We start from the raw sequence: 12,864 nt of genomic DNA, 5'->3' as shown, positions 1-12,864 counted from the left end.
CCAATACGCCAGGAACCAAATAAGTGCCGCCACTAAGACTCCTTGCCTGGCCTCTCAGCAACTTTTCCATAGTCTTCAGTAGGTTTTGCCTTATGCTGCTGCGTGTTTACCCAGACTGCACAACGATCAGGACACAGCTGCGGTGGAGAGGCTTTGTGACGATTGTACACTAATATTTGGCTGGATATACACATGGACAGCCGCTATTTTGCATCAGATTCTGTAATAAAAAAAAAAAGGCTGCCTTTTCCCACAATCCCAATGAGGTGAGAATGCAATAGTGCTTATCAGCAGTAATGCTTATCAGCCTTGCTTCTTCTCACTCAGCCCACCAGTAAAAGGCCAACTCAAAGCATCCCTGCGGTCCTCAGCAGCCTGAATTGTACGCAGGCTCTGTTGGGCACTTGATTTGCCAAAGCCCGTTTTTCACATTCAACAGAAGCCACCCTCATATGCTGCTGCTCAACTCCATCTTCCATGCAGTGAACCCATTTTCTTCCTCTTTTTTTTTTCTCTCTTTTTTTCATGGCCCCATATCAAATTTTGGGGGCTCCCCATGCCAAAGCTACACCTGGGTGACCAAGCGCGGTGTAGTGGAGGGCTCCAGATTAATTTTGACTGCTATAGAGTTGCTCAAATGAGCACTCCGCTTTCACAGCCTTTTTTCACATGGGAGAATTCCACAAAACACCAATCAAAGCTTACAGCCGAGTGCTGTGGTGTCGTCCAGTGGCCGGCATCACAGTTAGGCGAGAACGAAGCGACGCCATGCAATAAAACCCCGAGAAATAACGTGGAATTTCTGCCCAATGCACAAAGCCACAAGGAATCTTTACCCCCCGTGCACACTGCTCGCACCTTTGCAATACTGTCTGTTAAAAAGACTACTAAAAAACTGCGCAAACAATTTTGTGATCAGGAAAGGCCGCCTCAAACGAGATGTGTTGGTTCTTCGCATCCACTTCAATAAAGGAAGCAATGAAACATGTGTTCTATGTATAGGTTTTGTTTCCGAACAAATGGAGGCAATTGCAAGCTTGAACATAATGTAAATGGAAGCATCTCTGAAGGCCTCTCACAGCAACACTTTGAACAACATTCCCACACTGTAGTGCCGCTGCAACTACTGTGAAGAAATGCAATGACTGGTAACAGATTAGGAAGCCTTCAGTTCAGTATTTACCTCCGCTTCCTTACTCGTCAATGTCGCACAAGTTCAACTCACCGGCACGCTCCCAAAGATGACCATCCTCTGCGCCACCTATGCCATTTGATATTGCAAGCTCCTTTTTGTAGTGTCTACTGATGACGACTGTCACGTGTTTATGGTCCAAATGCACACTGGCTGAAGAGACGCTCTTTTCAGTTGCACGGTTGTAGAAACAACAACTGCTGCCCGTGGCCCCCCCACTTGGGGTAGCACCACCAAAATTCTGCCTTGAATGGCCAGTTTAGACAAACATCGAGCGGCCACAGCATGCTTGTTAAAGAACCCGAAATCACACCTAAGTGCATTTGAGAAGTAGCCAGCCAGGCTTTCACCAGGCCTGTTAGGCTGTCGAGAACAAAAAGGGCTTTTGCTGTAGTTGACCTCGTTGTCAGTTCCGCCTCACTGTTTTCACCCATTCTATGACCAGCTCGCCGAACATCCATCTTCTTTCTTTAACCCAGACTACGACACCCCGGGGGAATTTTTTTTGGCAAGACTTTTATCCAAACTAGGATGGAAGCTTCCTTCCATTAGCAGTGACATAAAGCATTACTGTGCACCTCTGCCGTTCGGTGCCAGCCGTGCACCCTATAGATGCCTTTTGACACACTTGGTTTCAACCGCGCAACTTTCTGGCACATGGAACCAGGCACGGGTCTAGTCGGCGTTGCTGATCTGTGACTTCCTCCGAAGTGTGTAGGTATTTGGCTGGCAGCATCTGGCACAACATCGTTTGATGGCAAATGGAGGGTCGGTGCAGTTCATAAAATGCCGAGGCCGTCCTCGACTGGCTTGAATGTCCATGGTCCGAGCGACAACGATTTATTTTACACCGATTTTTTTGCGCTGATACCGCATAGCTGTTGCTCCTAGTGGTACTAATGTACCGTCGACAAGGTCTTCTTCAAGTTTTCGGTAACCTGCACTGCTTTTCACGGAAAGCCATTGGGGTTTAGGTAGCCTTGGCGAGGTCTTGCATTTGCGGACACCGCAGTGCATGCAGTTTTCGTCAATGTCGAACATGTGCCCAGCTGCCTGTTTACCATGGTCCTCAGCGTGATTTAGAACCTGAAGTATGAAGCTCGCAATGTAAGACCACCTCTGCTTTAGGTACTTTAAAGGCGCCTTTGTTGTAATAAAGGTGGCTTTATAATTTCCCCCCCCCCAAATTTTTGCCTCTTAAGTTACAGGTTATACACGAAGGTGGCTGACCCAGTAAATAGGGCAGTGCAATTCCATTACATCTACGATTAAAGACACCTTTGTCAGAAAGCTAAATGGGGTGGTAACTATGATTAACGTTTATATCTGATACATGATAGAGAGACTGAAATGGTGGTAAAAGCTGCTTCCTGAGTATGTTTCCCAACTGAACAACTGGCAGAAAGCACCTTACATGCACGCTACGTACAAAAAAAAAAAAAAAAAAAAAAAAAAAAAGGGGGGCAACTTTCAAGGGCTAAGGTACTTGAAAAAACAAAAAACATACCCACCAGGTTCTCCTCACACCCTGCGCAGATGCGGCAACCTATCCTACTACAGGCCCATTGGCGGATCCAGAGGGGGGGTCCAGATGTCCTGACCCCTCCCTTAATTTTTGAACTTTTACCCCCAATACGATGACCCCTAAGGTAGTAGAAAAAGTCTAGTTAACGATTTTTGATATTTCTTAAATTTTTCCTTTACCGAAATATTTGCAAATAAAAAAGACTCCTCCTCCTCCTCGTCCTCATTATCATCATCATCATCACTGATTGACGCTGACCCCCCTCTCAGAAAAAACCTGGATCCGCCCCTGTACAGGCCCTCCAGCAGTGACGGTCGTAAGCAGTGACGGTCCCATCTACATCCTATTGTTCAAGCATCATTCCAAACAGGGAACCCCACTGCTGGCGAAGACATTGCCATACCCTCGGCAATTGCACCCACACCCTCCCCCACCACCACATATTTAGTGACTCAAAAACGGACCACGGATCTAACCACAGCTCTAGAACCAGATCCCCACTTGCTTTCGAGCTCCTGCTTAAGGCAATAAGGCAAGACCTCACTCCAGTGAAAACAATATGAAATAGGTACATGTCCAGGCTGCAGTGCCCCGGGGTGGGCTCCCACTCGCTCGAAAATCCCCCTCTCATGAACAGCAAGGGCCCCACATTGCCCCGGTGTTTTGTGCTCCGCCCACTAAAGACTAGCACAGGTCTTTCTCTCTCTCTCTCTCTCTCTCTGCTTTGCTCCTTCTGGCAGATGCACAACACACAAAAAGAGACAGACTAGTTTGCAAACAGACAATGTAAAAAGGCCGCTCGTCAAAGGTCCACAGTGCTGTAGCAGCACTCACTTATGTTTTCTCGCTTTTAGTCTGCCTTGCTGCAAGTTTTTTTTCCCTACAAATCAGAACATACCTGCAAACAACGTTTCCGCACACTGGTAATGTAAGTGGTATCCCCTGCTTCCCCGTTCCCATTCAATACAGACTCTTGCAATGACTCAGCATAAAAAAAAGGGGGGGGAGCTCCCTAAAATTGTCCGTGCTGACGAAATGCAAGCTTCCATGGCATCCACATGGCCAATGGGTGCTCCCTCGCCCTCCTCCTCACTGACTGAAACAACAATGGTGGCCGTCCACTCACGCTGATGGCGGTGTGCAGGTCCCTGTCCAGCTGCTCCTGGAGCAGTCCAAAGAGGGCTTCCGTCGTCCTCTGCTCCCTGCCGAGCCGGTCGTTCAAAAAGGGCGCCACCGCAATGGGGCCCTCCTCCTCTGTGGGGTCCTCCCTGTGGTGGCGGGCCCCCTTCTCCTCCTCCAGCAGGGCCTGGTACTGCTCCCGGAGGGCCGCCTTCTGCTCCAGCTCCAGCCGGGCCTCCTGGGCCTCGCGGTCCACCTGGCTGCATGAGGACAGCGTCTCCCACAGGCGGTGCTTCTCACCCAGCAGCCGCTCCTGGGCGCCACGAGAAGAGGGGGAGCGTGGTGCTCAAACAGGAGGAACAACAAGTGCTGCTATAGTCACTCGAACTTGGTTAGTCTGCCGTCCGGGCCAGTTTTGCATTACCAGGGGTGAGACAGCCCAAAGAGATCTGGGAGCAGTTTTCGGAGCAGCAAAATTTTGATTTTGGAGCAGAAGAATCTTGATTTGGAGCAGGTAGGGAAATTTAATACATCGTCTTGTGAGCTTAAAATATTATAATTAAAGCAATTTGAAAGGTCAAGTACACATTCCAATATCAGTTTTGAATACACAGAACACTGAAACAGCCTTACGTGAAAGAATTTTTTAAGAGTATCACAAAGTTTTAACTGCACTACCTTTTTCTTAACTAGTGATATTGTGTTGCGGATGTACGCAACACTGACAACAAAATTGCCGTTAACATTATCAAATTTAAGGGCTCTGCAATTCTGGCGTTTTTTTTTTACCGCTTCAATGCTAAATTTATTATTTTTGTAATCTCAGGCTGCGTTGTACGAACGAGTGTAGTCACGGCAACTGTTGAGCAACTTCGAGATAACGGCCGCATAGCCCAACCAGCCTACCCGTTGCAGTCCGTGGGGTGCACGTCCACCCCGGTGATCATTTGAGTAGCGTTACTGTTTAGCCACCTAGATTTGGGCATTAAATTTCACTTCGCATACATCAAGTGTTATTAGTCGCGTGCTATGGCAACCATGCAGTCCTGCAGCTATTGGGCGCTGCCTGGACAGGTCACGGCGCCGCAGCGCAGCCCGCAACTTTCGTGCCGACCGTTCCCTCCCGGACCGAGGCTCGCGATCGCGCTTCGAAGCTCGGCAACACCTCCGCATTTTATAACACGACAACGAGCCAAAAAGTTGAATTCACGAACACGATTATTGGCGGTGAGATCTTTGAGTGGCGCCCCCTGGCTCTAACGTCGGCTTAGGGATTCGCGCCGCTGTCGTCTGCTACACTCCGCTTGTGAGGGGCAACAGTGCCTGGGCTAGAAATCACCCGCTGTGTTGCTGTAGTGCGTTAAAAAGCGTATTTCTAGCGACTCAGTTATTTTGCCAGCTTCTGACGCATCTGAATAATTTGAAGCTGTATCCCCCACAAGTTTGCAACACACGAAGAGATAGAGAACAACTTTCTTCAGAGTATCGGTCAGAAGATCGTGTGTAACTCGTCCTTTCTTGCTTATTCGCGAGGATCAGCGATCAAAGCTTCTCGATAAGTATTTAAAATGCGTAGGCTTCCCTGCAGTATTTTTGAGATGCTCCTATGAAGACTCAACAGTCTAATACTACGTACCAAGCAGCGGCCTCTACACGCTCATCGCACAGCAGGAAATAAAGCGGCTTTCTTCTGTTTCTTTCGTTGTTGTCTTGTGTCTTGTATCGGATTAATGTTTCTTGCTTTTTTTTTTCTGCCCAACGCATTAATTTTTCTGCGTCGTCACCAACTTCTTATTAGGAGGTTTCGGGATGTTTGGGAGCCTCACAAAGGTCGTGTGGACATTTCCTTCATTTTGTATGGCATACATTCCCTTCACAAATTGGCTTTCATTACGGCTGCGTGCAAGAAGGTGCATATCCGCAGCGTGCTTTGTTTATTCACATGCAAATACAATGAGAAGGTTTGTGCTACGCCACCGCGATTGCGCCCTAAACAACGTGGTCCACAGTACTCGAACGCGGCTTTTGTGCTCCGAATTTCTATCGTAATTATATCGTTATCATAACGAACTGACTCTCAACTCGAACAATGATGACATGATTACGATGTTGAAGGCATGATATACTCGCTAACTAACGTAATAAATAGTATACCTGCATATATTACAAGACTCGAAACCGAAGAAGAATTCCAAGTAGCTCTTTATTGCTTTTCAACCTTTCCAGGCGCGAAGAACAAATCCTATTCTACTCGGGATGGCGTTCTATGATTTGAAGAAAATTACTTTTACTCTCTTGTCCTGGACTGAGGACCCGGCCCATTAACCAGATCGATTTAATTGTTAAACAAAGTTTTCCCCTCCTCCTCTTACTCCTCCTCCTCCTCTTGAGTGCAGTTTTCCTATAACGCATATCCGAATATCGGGAAGATATGGCTGTGCAAAATGTTCTGAAATATCCCTCCAGGTCTTAACAAACATATATATGTTACTACAAATTTAACGAAGACGTGACTCGTTTTGCTCAATAAACCTCCATACTGGTTAGATGCCTGGTATAGAATCAGCACGCGCGTATATACACACTGGGTTATTTGGAACTCAACCTACAGTTTTTGCAGTCTATTGTGCATGTCGGCAAACTTTCATGCCTTGACAACGTAAAGTGATGTGACAAAACGCGTTCCAGCGTTCGGCAAGGTTGCAAAAACTGTTTTAGCTTACATATATGATTACCGGGAATCGTGATGCCTTCTGCCAAAGCCGACAGCCCTGAAGGCCTAGAATTTGTTTTGGTCTTCCATTTTCGCTTTTGTCGGTTATTAGCGGCTGACTGTTCCTTTTGTTCGAATGCTTACATGAGAAGCTGACGCCTAGCTCCGACTCTTCGCGCTCCGCACAGGACCGGCTTCGCAAGGAATGGGGTGGCGCCGGCAATGTTTCTCCCGTAGCGGTATCCAAAACTATACTTTAATTGACACCATGAGCTAGTGTATGCGATTTTAAGCCTATTATTATGATAAAAAGTTACCCACACGCCAATTCTGGTGCGGACAAGCATCAGACGTTGACCGAGCCCAAAGAAACAGCAGGGAGAGCGATCCTGAGTGAAGCAGACGACAAATGCGAGAATCCCTAAGCTGACGTCACGGAGGCGCGCTTCGCAGCGCCGCCCGTGGTCGCGCTCACCGCCAATAGACGCACGCACCGCGTTTCGCACTCAAGGACATACCGTGCCGAAGTCATAGGCCCCACATTTCAAAACTTTTTTACGAGCCGCGCAACTTCTCGTAATGTCGCACCAATCTCAAACCATATCCCCGCGTTAACGTCACTGTTCAGGGCCACAATTGATAGCATGATAGACTGGAACCCAGCTGATAGCGTAAAATAAACCAGCAAAAATATCGGCGATGCGCAGTGAGCGCGTGAAGTAGGCAGTAGCAGGCAGGTCAGGCGGCGGCCATGTTTGTAGCCACAGCGATGCCTAATCGGGAAGGCCGTTTCAGCGAACCCGGACAGAAAGCCAATCGTGTTTTAGAAGCTATCGTTTGCTTCATTCCAGTCTTTCTATTTTTGCCATTTCTGTGTTTGCAATTGACTGACAATAAAAGCGGTCACCGGGATGCGGGAGGCTTTTGTCCCCTCCGAAACTGACATGAGCATCAAAATCCGTGCCTTTCAGGCTTTTCTGGAGCAGTTTGGCGCAATTTTAACAATTTTCATGCTTTTGGAGCAGCTTGGCGCAGGAAAATGGAATTGTATCAAAAATGCGCAATATGCGCAGCTGTCTCACCCCTGCATTACAACGGTGTGTCGTCGCAGTGATGAAAATGCGCAAAAAACAGCACACCGGTTGCCACAACGCTTTTTCATTGGACTGACTATGCTTGCCATTGCGGCATTTGTAAGAATTAAATTGCTGCACTTACTTTTGCTTGCTTGAATCATTTTTTCAAGGAATTGAAAGGGAACTAATGTCGTCTGCCTGCCCGCCCCTTTAGGCTGCGGTTGTCTGCCCTCTGCGGTGAGCACACGATCAGAGGCGTGCACAATACTGTGCAGTTTTAAAATTCCTATGGAAACTTACTTAGACAAGAAAATGAGGGGAAGAAATAATAATGTCGGGGCAGCTGTCACAAAACAATATAGTTTTTGGAAAAGTGTGTCAGAAGCAAAAAGGGCCAGAGCACATTGAAAGGGCACTGTGGCCGACCGGTGCGTTGTTTGCCCGAGGCTTTCATCCCAAAAAAGACCCTTCTGAAGGCCTTGGGCGGCAGACTAGCCAAATTTCAAGGGACTACACCGCTGTGGTCCTCGAGAAACAGGGGACCAGAAGAAGGTCCCTCCTCCCCACCAGCCCTGCCCTCACCTGAGCGGAGGCCAGGGCGTGCTCGTTCTCCACCTGGTGGATCCTCAGGGTCAGGGCCACGAGGGCCTGCAGCTTCAGCTGCAGCTCAGGCTCCAGCTGAGGGAGCAGCTGCTCATATTCCGCCTGCTGACGCTCGCGAAGATCGGCCAGCGCCGCGGCCGCCTCCGCGGTCGACGCAGCCTTGGGTTCAACCGGCACCAGCTTGGCCCGCAGCTGCTCCACCTGGCAGGGAGCAAGAGTCGGAGAAATCACCCATTGGGGACACAAAACCAGAGACTGGCTTTGGCTTGACTTTGTGCACTGAAGGAAACGCTAACTGCGGCGGCCTCAACTTGGGTATAGTATGAAAAGACAATTGCCTGCAAGCTTTAAAGCTTCAGTTTTCTTCCGTGTAAAAAGACAATCTTCTGCACGCTTTAAAGCTTTTGTTTTCTTCCGAGATGCACAGAAGTGCTGAAGATGAGATTAAAGATGGGGGCATCAAGGCAGCGTACGCACAATGTGAAATTGGTGGCCATACTTTCCAAGGGCCTGCAATACCATGCTAATCGATTACAAAGCAAGACTGGGCCTCAGGGCAGGTTTCGAACGCACAACCAGCTACGACACACCGAAATGTCACATTTTACGCAACTATGGAGCGTGTGTCAATCAAAGTGGACCTACTCTTTAAATGGACTTGCTCTTCCACCCCATCCCGCGGCATTCCTTTCCAACCCACACAATGTTGCAAGAAAGAAATGCCCACCTTCCCTTTGCCCACATCTTGAGAGGGTGGCCCTAATTTTGTGCGAAAGTCCACATGCACTAGATCAGGTTGGCCGGCCCATTTGGCAAGCCGGACAGGATGCGGGGGACAGCTCTAGCCTCTCAAAAGGGGCGGCTTCCCCACGCTGCCTCCCACCTGTTCCGCGTGCCTCTGCTTGAGCGCCGCAATCTCGGCCTGGTGCGACTCCCGCAGGCGAAGCAGCTGCAGCGAGGACTCGCGGGCCAGGCACTCCTGGAAGGAGAGCAGCTCTCGGCGGCACGAGTCCTTGAGGGCCGCCAGGGCGGCCGACAGGCGCTCCCCGTACTCCGTGTGCAGCTCTTCCCGCAGCCAGCACAGTTCCAGCTGCTGGGCTGCCCGGCTGCACAGGTCCTGGTTCGACAGCAGCAGCTGCGGGGAACACACCAAGGGCGGTCGGTCACAAGGCATACGCAGCAATTGTAATACACAAGTATTACCCGTCGTGAATTATAACAATTTTCCGGCATCAGCTATGCAGCTGAATGAAGGAAGAGGAGAGTGAGGTTGTGCTCTAGCTGAACCACCGCCATCTCTGAACTGCTTTTACGTTTACGTGTCACTGGCCGTACTGTTATTGTAAATAAATACTTCCCGCAACAATATACTTCACCACACCTAAACAATCAAAGCAAACCCATGATTCATGCTAAGGCACAACATATGTAAGCCATGGCAGCTGTTGGCGATGAATCAACTACACACGTTTTCCAGATTGGATTTTCTCACGTTTTACAGGGTGACATCTGAGTACCACATAGCTGCATTTCATTATATATACAGTAAAGTAACTAGAATTTGGGAGAGCCTTGTTCTCGATTTTCATTAACAACAGAATTGTGTGACTGAGATTGATTGAAACATGCGCCTTCGTGAGTGTCGGAAAAGTACAAGGAACGATCCACATTAGCACTTGACAAAGTACTGCTGCTGAGGTGGTAGTTGCACACGCTTTGAAGATACTGATACTCTGTTTGGGGGAGGGGGAAAATAAAGCAGACAAAACCCAATGTGGCTAAAGCTTTCCACATTGTTATGAAGGATAAAGACTGCGTTAGTCAACCCTCGCTTGCTTAGTGCGAGAAAGTAGTAGCCTATCCAGACATGACCCAGATCCCTGCTTCCACTTGGCTACATTTTCATCTGCGTGTATTTTGTGTCGCCTAACTATGTTGCCCTGTCCCCTACATATCTTAAGGGGGGACGTGGCAAGTAAAACTATTTTTGTTAATTATGGACCAAATTAAGTCAAATTAGGAGATTTTATGTAGTTCACTGACCTAATAACAAAACTTAAATCAGTTTAAAAATATCTTCTATACTTTTTGAGTTACCAGACTAATTACCTTCACAGAGCTGTCACAAGATTAATTAACTAATTAGGCAAGAACTCAACAAGATTTTTATGTCAGCATCACCAGGAAGGTCCATTCTGTGCAAAGAAGCTATTTGATTATTGCTTTATCTCCTTTAGGTATCCAAAAAGAAAGACAAAAGTTTCACTTTCCTTTTGGTATGAGACTATTTCTGATTTCGAAAGGAAGGTGAAACTTTTCTTGTTCTTTCTTTATGCCTAATGAATATAATGCAATAATCTAATAGCTTCCTTGCACAGGATAGGCATTTCTGATCACACTGCTGTAAAAATGTAGTTGACTTCTTGCCTAATTAGTTAATTATGCTGATTGCAAGTTTCAGGTAATTAGTCTCCTAACTCAAAAAGTATAGATGGTATCTTTAAACTGATTTCAGTTTTGTTGTTAGAATGGTCAACTACATAAATGCTGCTAATTTGATTGTTTGGTCCATAAATAAAAAAGTCGTTTTACTTGCCACGTCCCCCCTTAAGTAAACTGTGGTTGCGAGTTCAGCACCTGTCCTGCGTACCTTTCCTTTTGCCCCTTGTCAAGCAATATGCTGTTTCAACGAAATGAGCATTAATCAACTAGCCCAACTTGCCATCCTTACTGAAACTGATTGGGGCAATGTGCAGCAGTTTTTCTTGCCCAGCTGCAGTGAATGAAATAGCCTCGTGCCCGCGTGTCAGCAAAATACAGTCGCTTTAAACCAAACAGGCAAGTTACATCCAAATTACAGTCCTCCGTTACCTGAGGCATGCGGCAAGCAAGTTGCTGTTCAAGCCCCCCAGCTCACCTCCTTTTCCTCGAGCTCTAGCTGCATGCGCTGAATGGCAAGCGGCTTCATCTCCTGCTTCGTGCTTCCGTCGCTGCTGCTGCTCCAATCCCTCGAGCAGTCACCAACAACCTCTGTGCTGACCTCGTCCCTCTGCATGGCGTCCTTCCCACTCTTGGCCAAGGCACTTGTTTCCCCACAGTCCCCGCTCTTGTCCACCAGCACCCCACTGGACGCTGTCCTTGCCAGGGATCCCCCCAGCCGGCGCACCTCCGCCTCCAGGCCTTTCGCCTTGGCCGCCGACTTGGCCAGGGCCTGCTCCAGCTGGCGGCACTTGTCCAGGGCGGAGCGCAGGCGCTCGCCGCTGCTCAGCAGGCGGTTGGTGAGGTCCTTGACGGTCTTCTGGAAGGCCTCGTCCCTCGAGCCGAGGCAGTGGACGTGGCGGCGGAGCGCCTGCGAGAAGTCCCGCTCCCGCTCCAGCTGGCTGCTCAGCAACGTCACCTGGCACTTGAGGCCCTGGTTCTCCAGGAAGAGACGGCGGTCGCGGCTCGACAGGTCGGTGCTGGTCGTCCCCTGCAGCATCTCTTCCGTCCGGGCCACCAGCTGCTCCAGGGTGCCATGCTCCTGCTCCAACTCAGCCCTCAGCTTGTCGATGGTCTCCTCTGCGCTGCGCAAACGCTCCCTCGCAACTTCCAGGTCGCTCTCTGCCCGCTGCCGCTCCGCCGCGAGGCGGATGTTCTCTGCCACTAGCGCGTCGTAGGTCCCCTTTTCCTCCTCGGGCTCCTCGAGGTCCCTCGATGTGTCTAGGGAGTCGAACGAGAGCCGCTTGTCGAGGGTCAGCGCGGCACAGCTGCTCTCCAGAGCCGACCTGACTGCATCCACATCGTCCGTCTGCACAGCCGAGCTATGGCGAACCCTGTCGGGCATCGCCAGGAGGGAAGGTACGGGCGACTCGCACGAGGGCGACTGCTCGCCTGACAACAGCCGCGTTCTCTGCTGCTCCAAGGCCTTCTTCTCCTGCTCCAGCCGGATGCACTCCGTCTGGAGCTCGTACACCTCGAGCAGGCTCTCGTCCTGCACCTCTTCCTTGGCCCGCTGGTACTCGCTCTCCTTGATGGAACTCAGGGCGGCCAGGTTGCGGTCTGTCCGCAGCGACTTCAGCTCTTCTTCCGTCGCCAGCGAGGTCCGGCGAAGCTGGCCGTTCTCGGAGCGCACGACGGCCAGCTGTTCTTCCAGCTTCCCCAGCTCGCTTTCAAGTGAGGTCACTTGGGTGTGCAGGGCAGCTACTTCTGCCAGGAGATCGGACGGGTTGGGCACGGCAATGCTGTAGGCCTCGCAGGCAGCCGCGTAGTGCAGGCCCTGCATGGCAAACTGCTTGAGATCGTCGAAGACGGCCAGGACGTCGGCGAAGCTGTTGACCGGCAGAGTACGGGCAGTGATCCAGTCAGACAGGTGGTTGCAGATGACACGCTTGTAGCCGAGCAAGAGGTTCTCGTCCCCTTCCATGCTGGCCGGGAGTTCCGGGGGTGAGCTTGAGAGCTCCGGTAGCGAGAGAGGCGTGAGCGTGACTGCACATCCACCAGACCTGATGTCCACAGCAGCGTGCGACTTGGATTCACCCAGGACTAGGGGGCTGACATGGCACTTGATGTTGCTTGAAAGCTGATAAGAAAAGAATAAAGAGGAATAGAGACAAATCAAAAACTGATTTTTTTTCTTCGATAACATTGAAAGCAATGA

At 49.7% G+C, this 12,864-nt stretch overlaps 1 protein-coding gene across 9 annotated transcripts in view; it reads right to left on the bottom strand.

Annotated features, from left to right (window-relative positions):
• Positions 1 to 12,864, bottom strand: part of LOC144169219 (uncharacterized) — a 118,488-nt gene that overhangs the window by 93,817 nt on the left and 11,807 nt on the right. For all 9 annotated transcript variants that reach the window (XM_077698265.1, XM_077698267.1, XM_077698272.1 and 6 more), the window contains exons 6-9: positions 11,146 to 12,786; positions 9,112 to 9,363; positions 8,208 to 8,429; positions 3,844 to 4,149 (exon numbers count right to left, since the gene is read on the bottom strand). In XM_077698265.1, the coding sequence (XP_077554391.1) occupies positions 3,844 to 4,149; positions 8,208 to 8,429; positions 9,112 to 9,363; positions 11,146 to 12,786 (2,421 nt within the window). The remainder of the gene's footprint in view (positions 1 to 3,843; positions 4,150 to 8,207; positions 8,430 to 9,111; positions 9,364 to 11,145; positions 12,787 to 12,864) is intronic.

Source organism: Haemaphysalis longicornis, unplaced genomic scaffold (genome assembly GCF_048455015.1).
Source record: "Haemaphysalis longicornis isolate Haplotype H1 unplaced genomic scaffold, Haemaphysalis longicornis Haplotype H1 scaffold_2, whole genome shotgun sequence".
NCBI classification, from domain to species: domain Eukaryota; kingdom Metazoa; phylum Arthropoda; class Arachnida; order Ixodida; family Ixodidae; genus Haemaphysalis; species Haemaphysalis longicornis.
The sequence above is the reverse complement of the archived record's forward strand: the minus strand, read 5'-3'. Positions and strand labels throughout refer to the sequence as shown.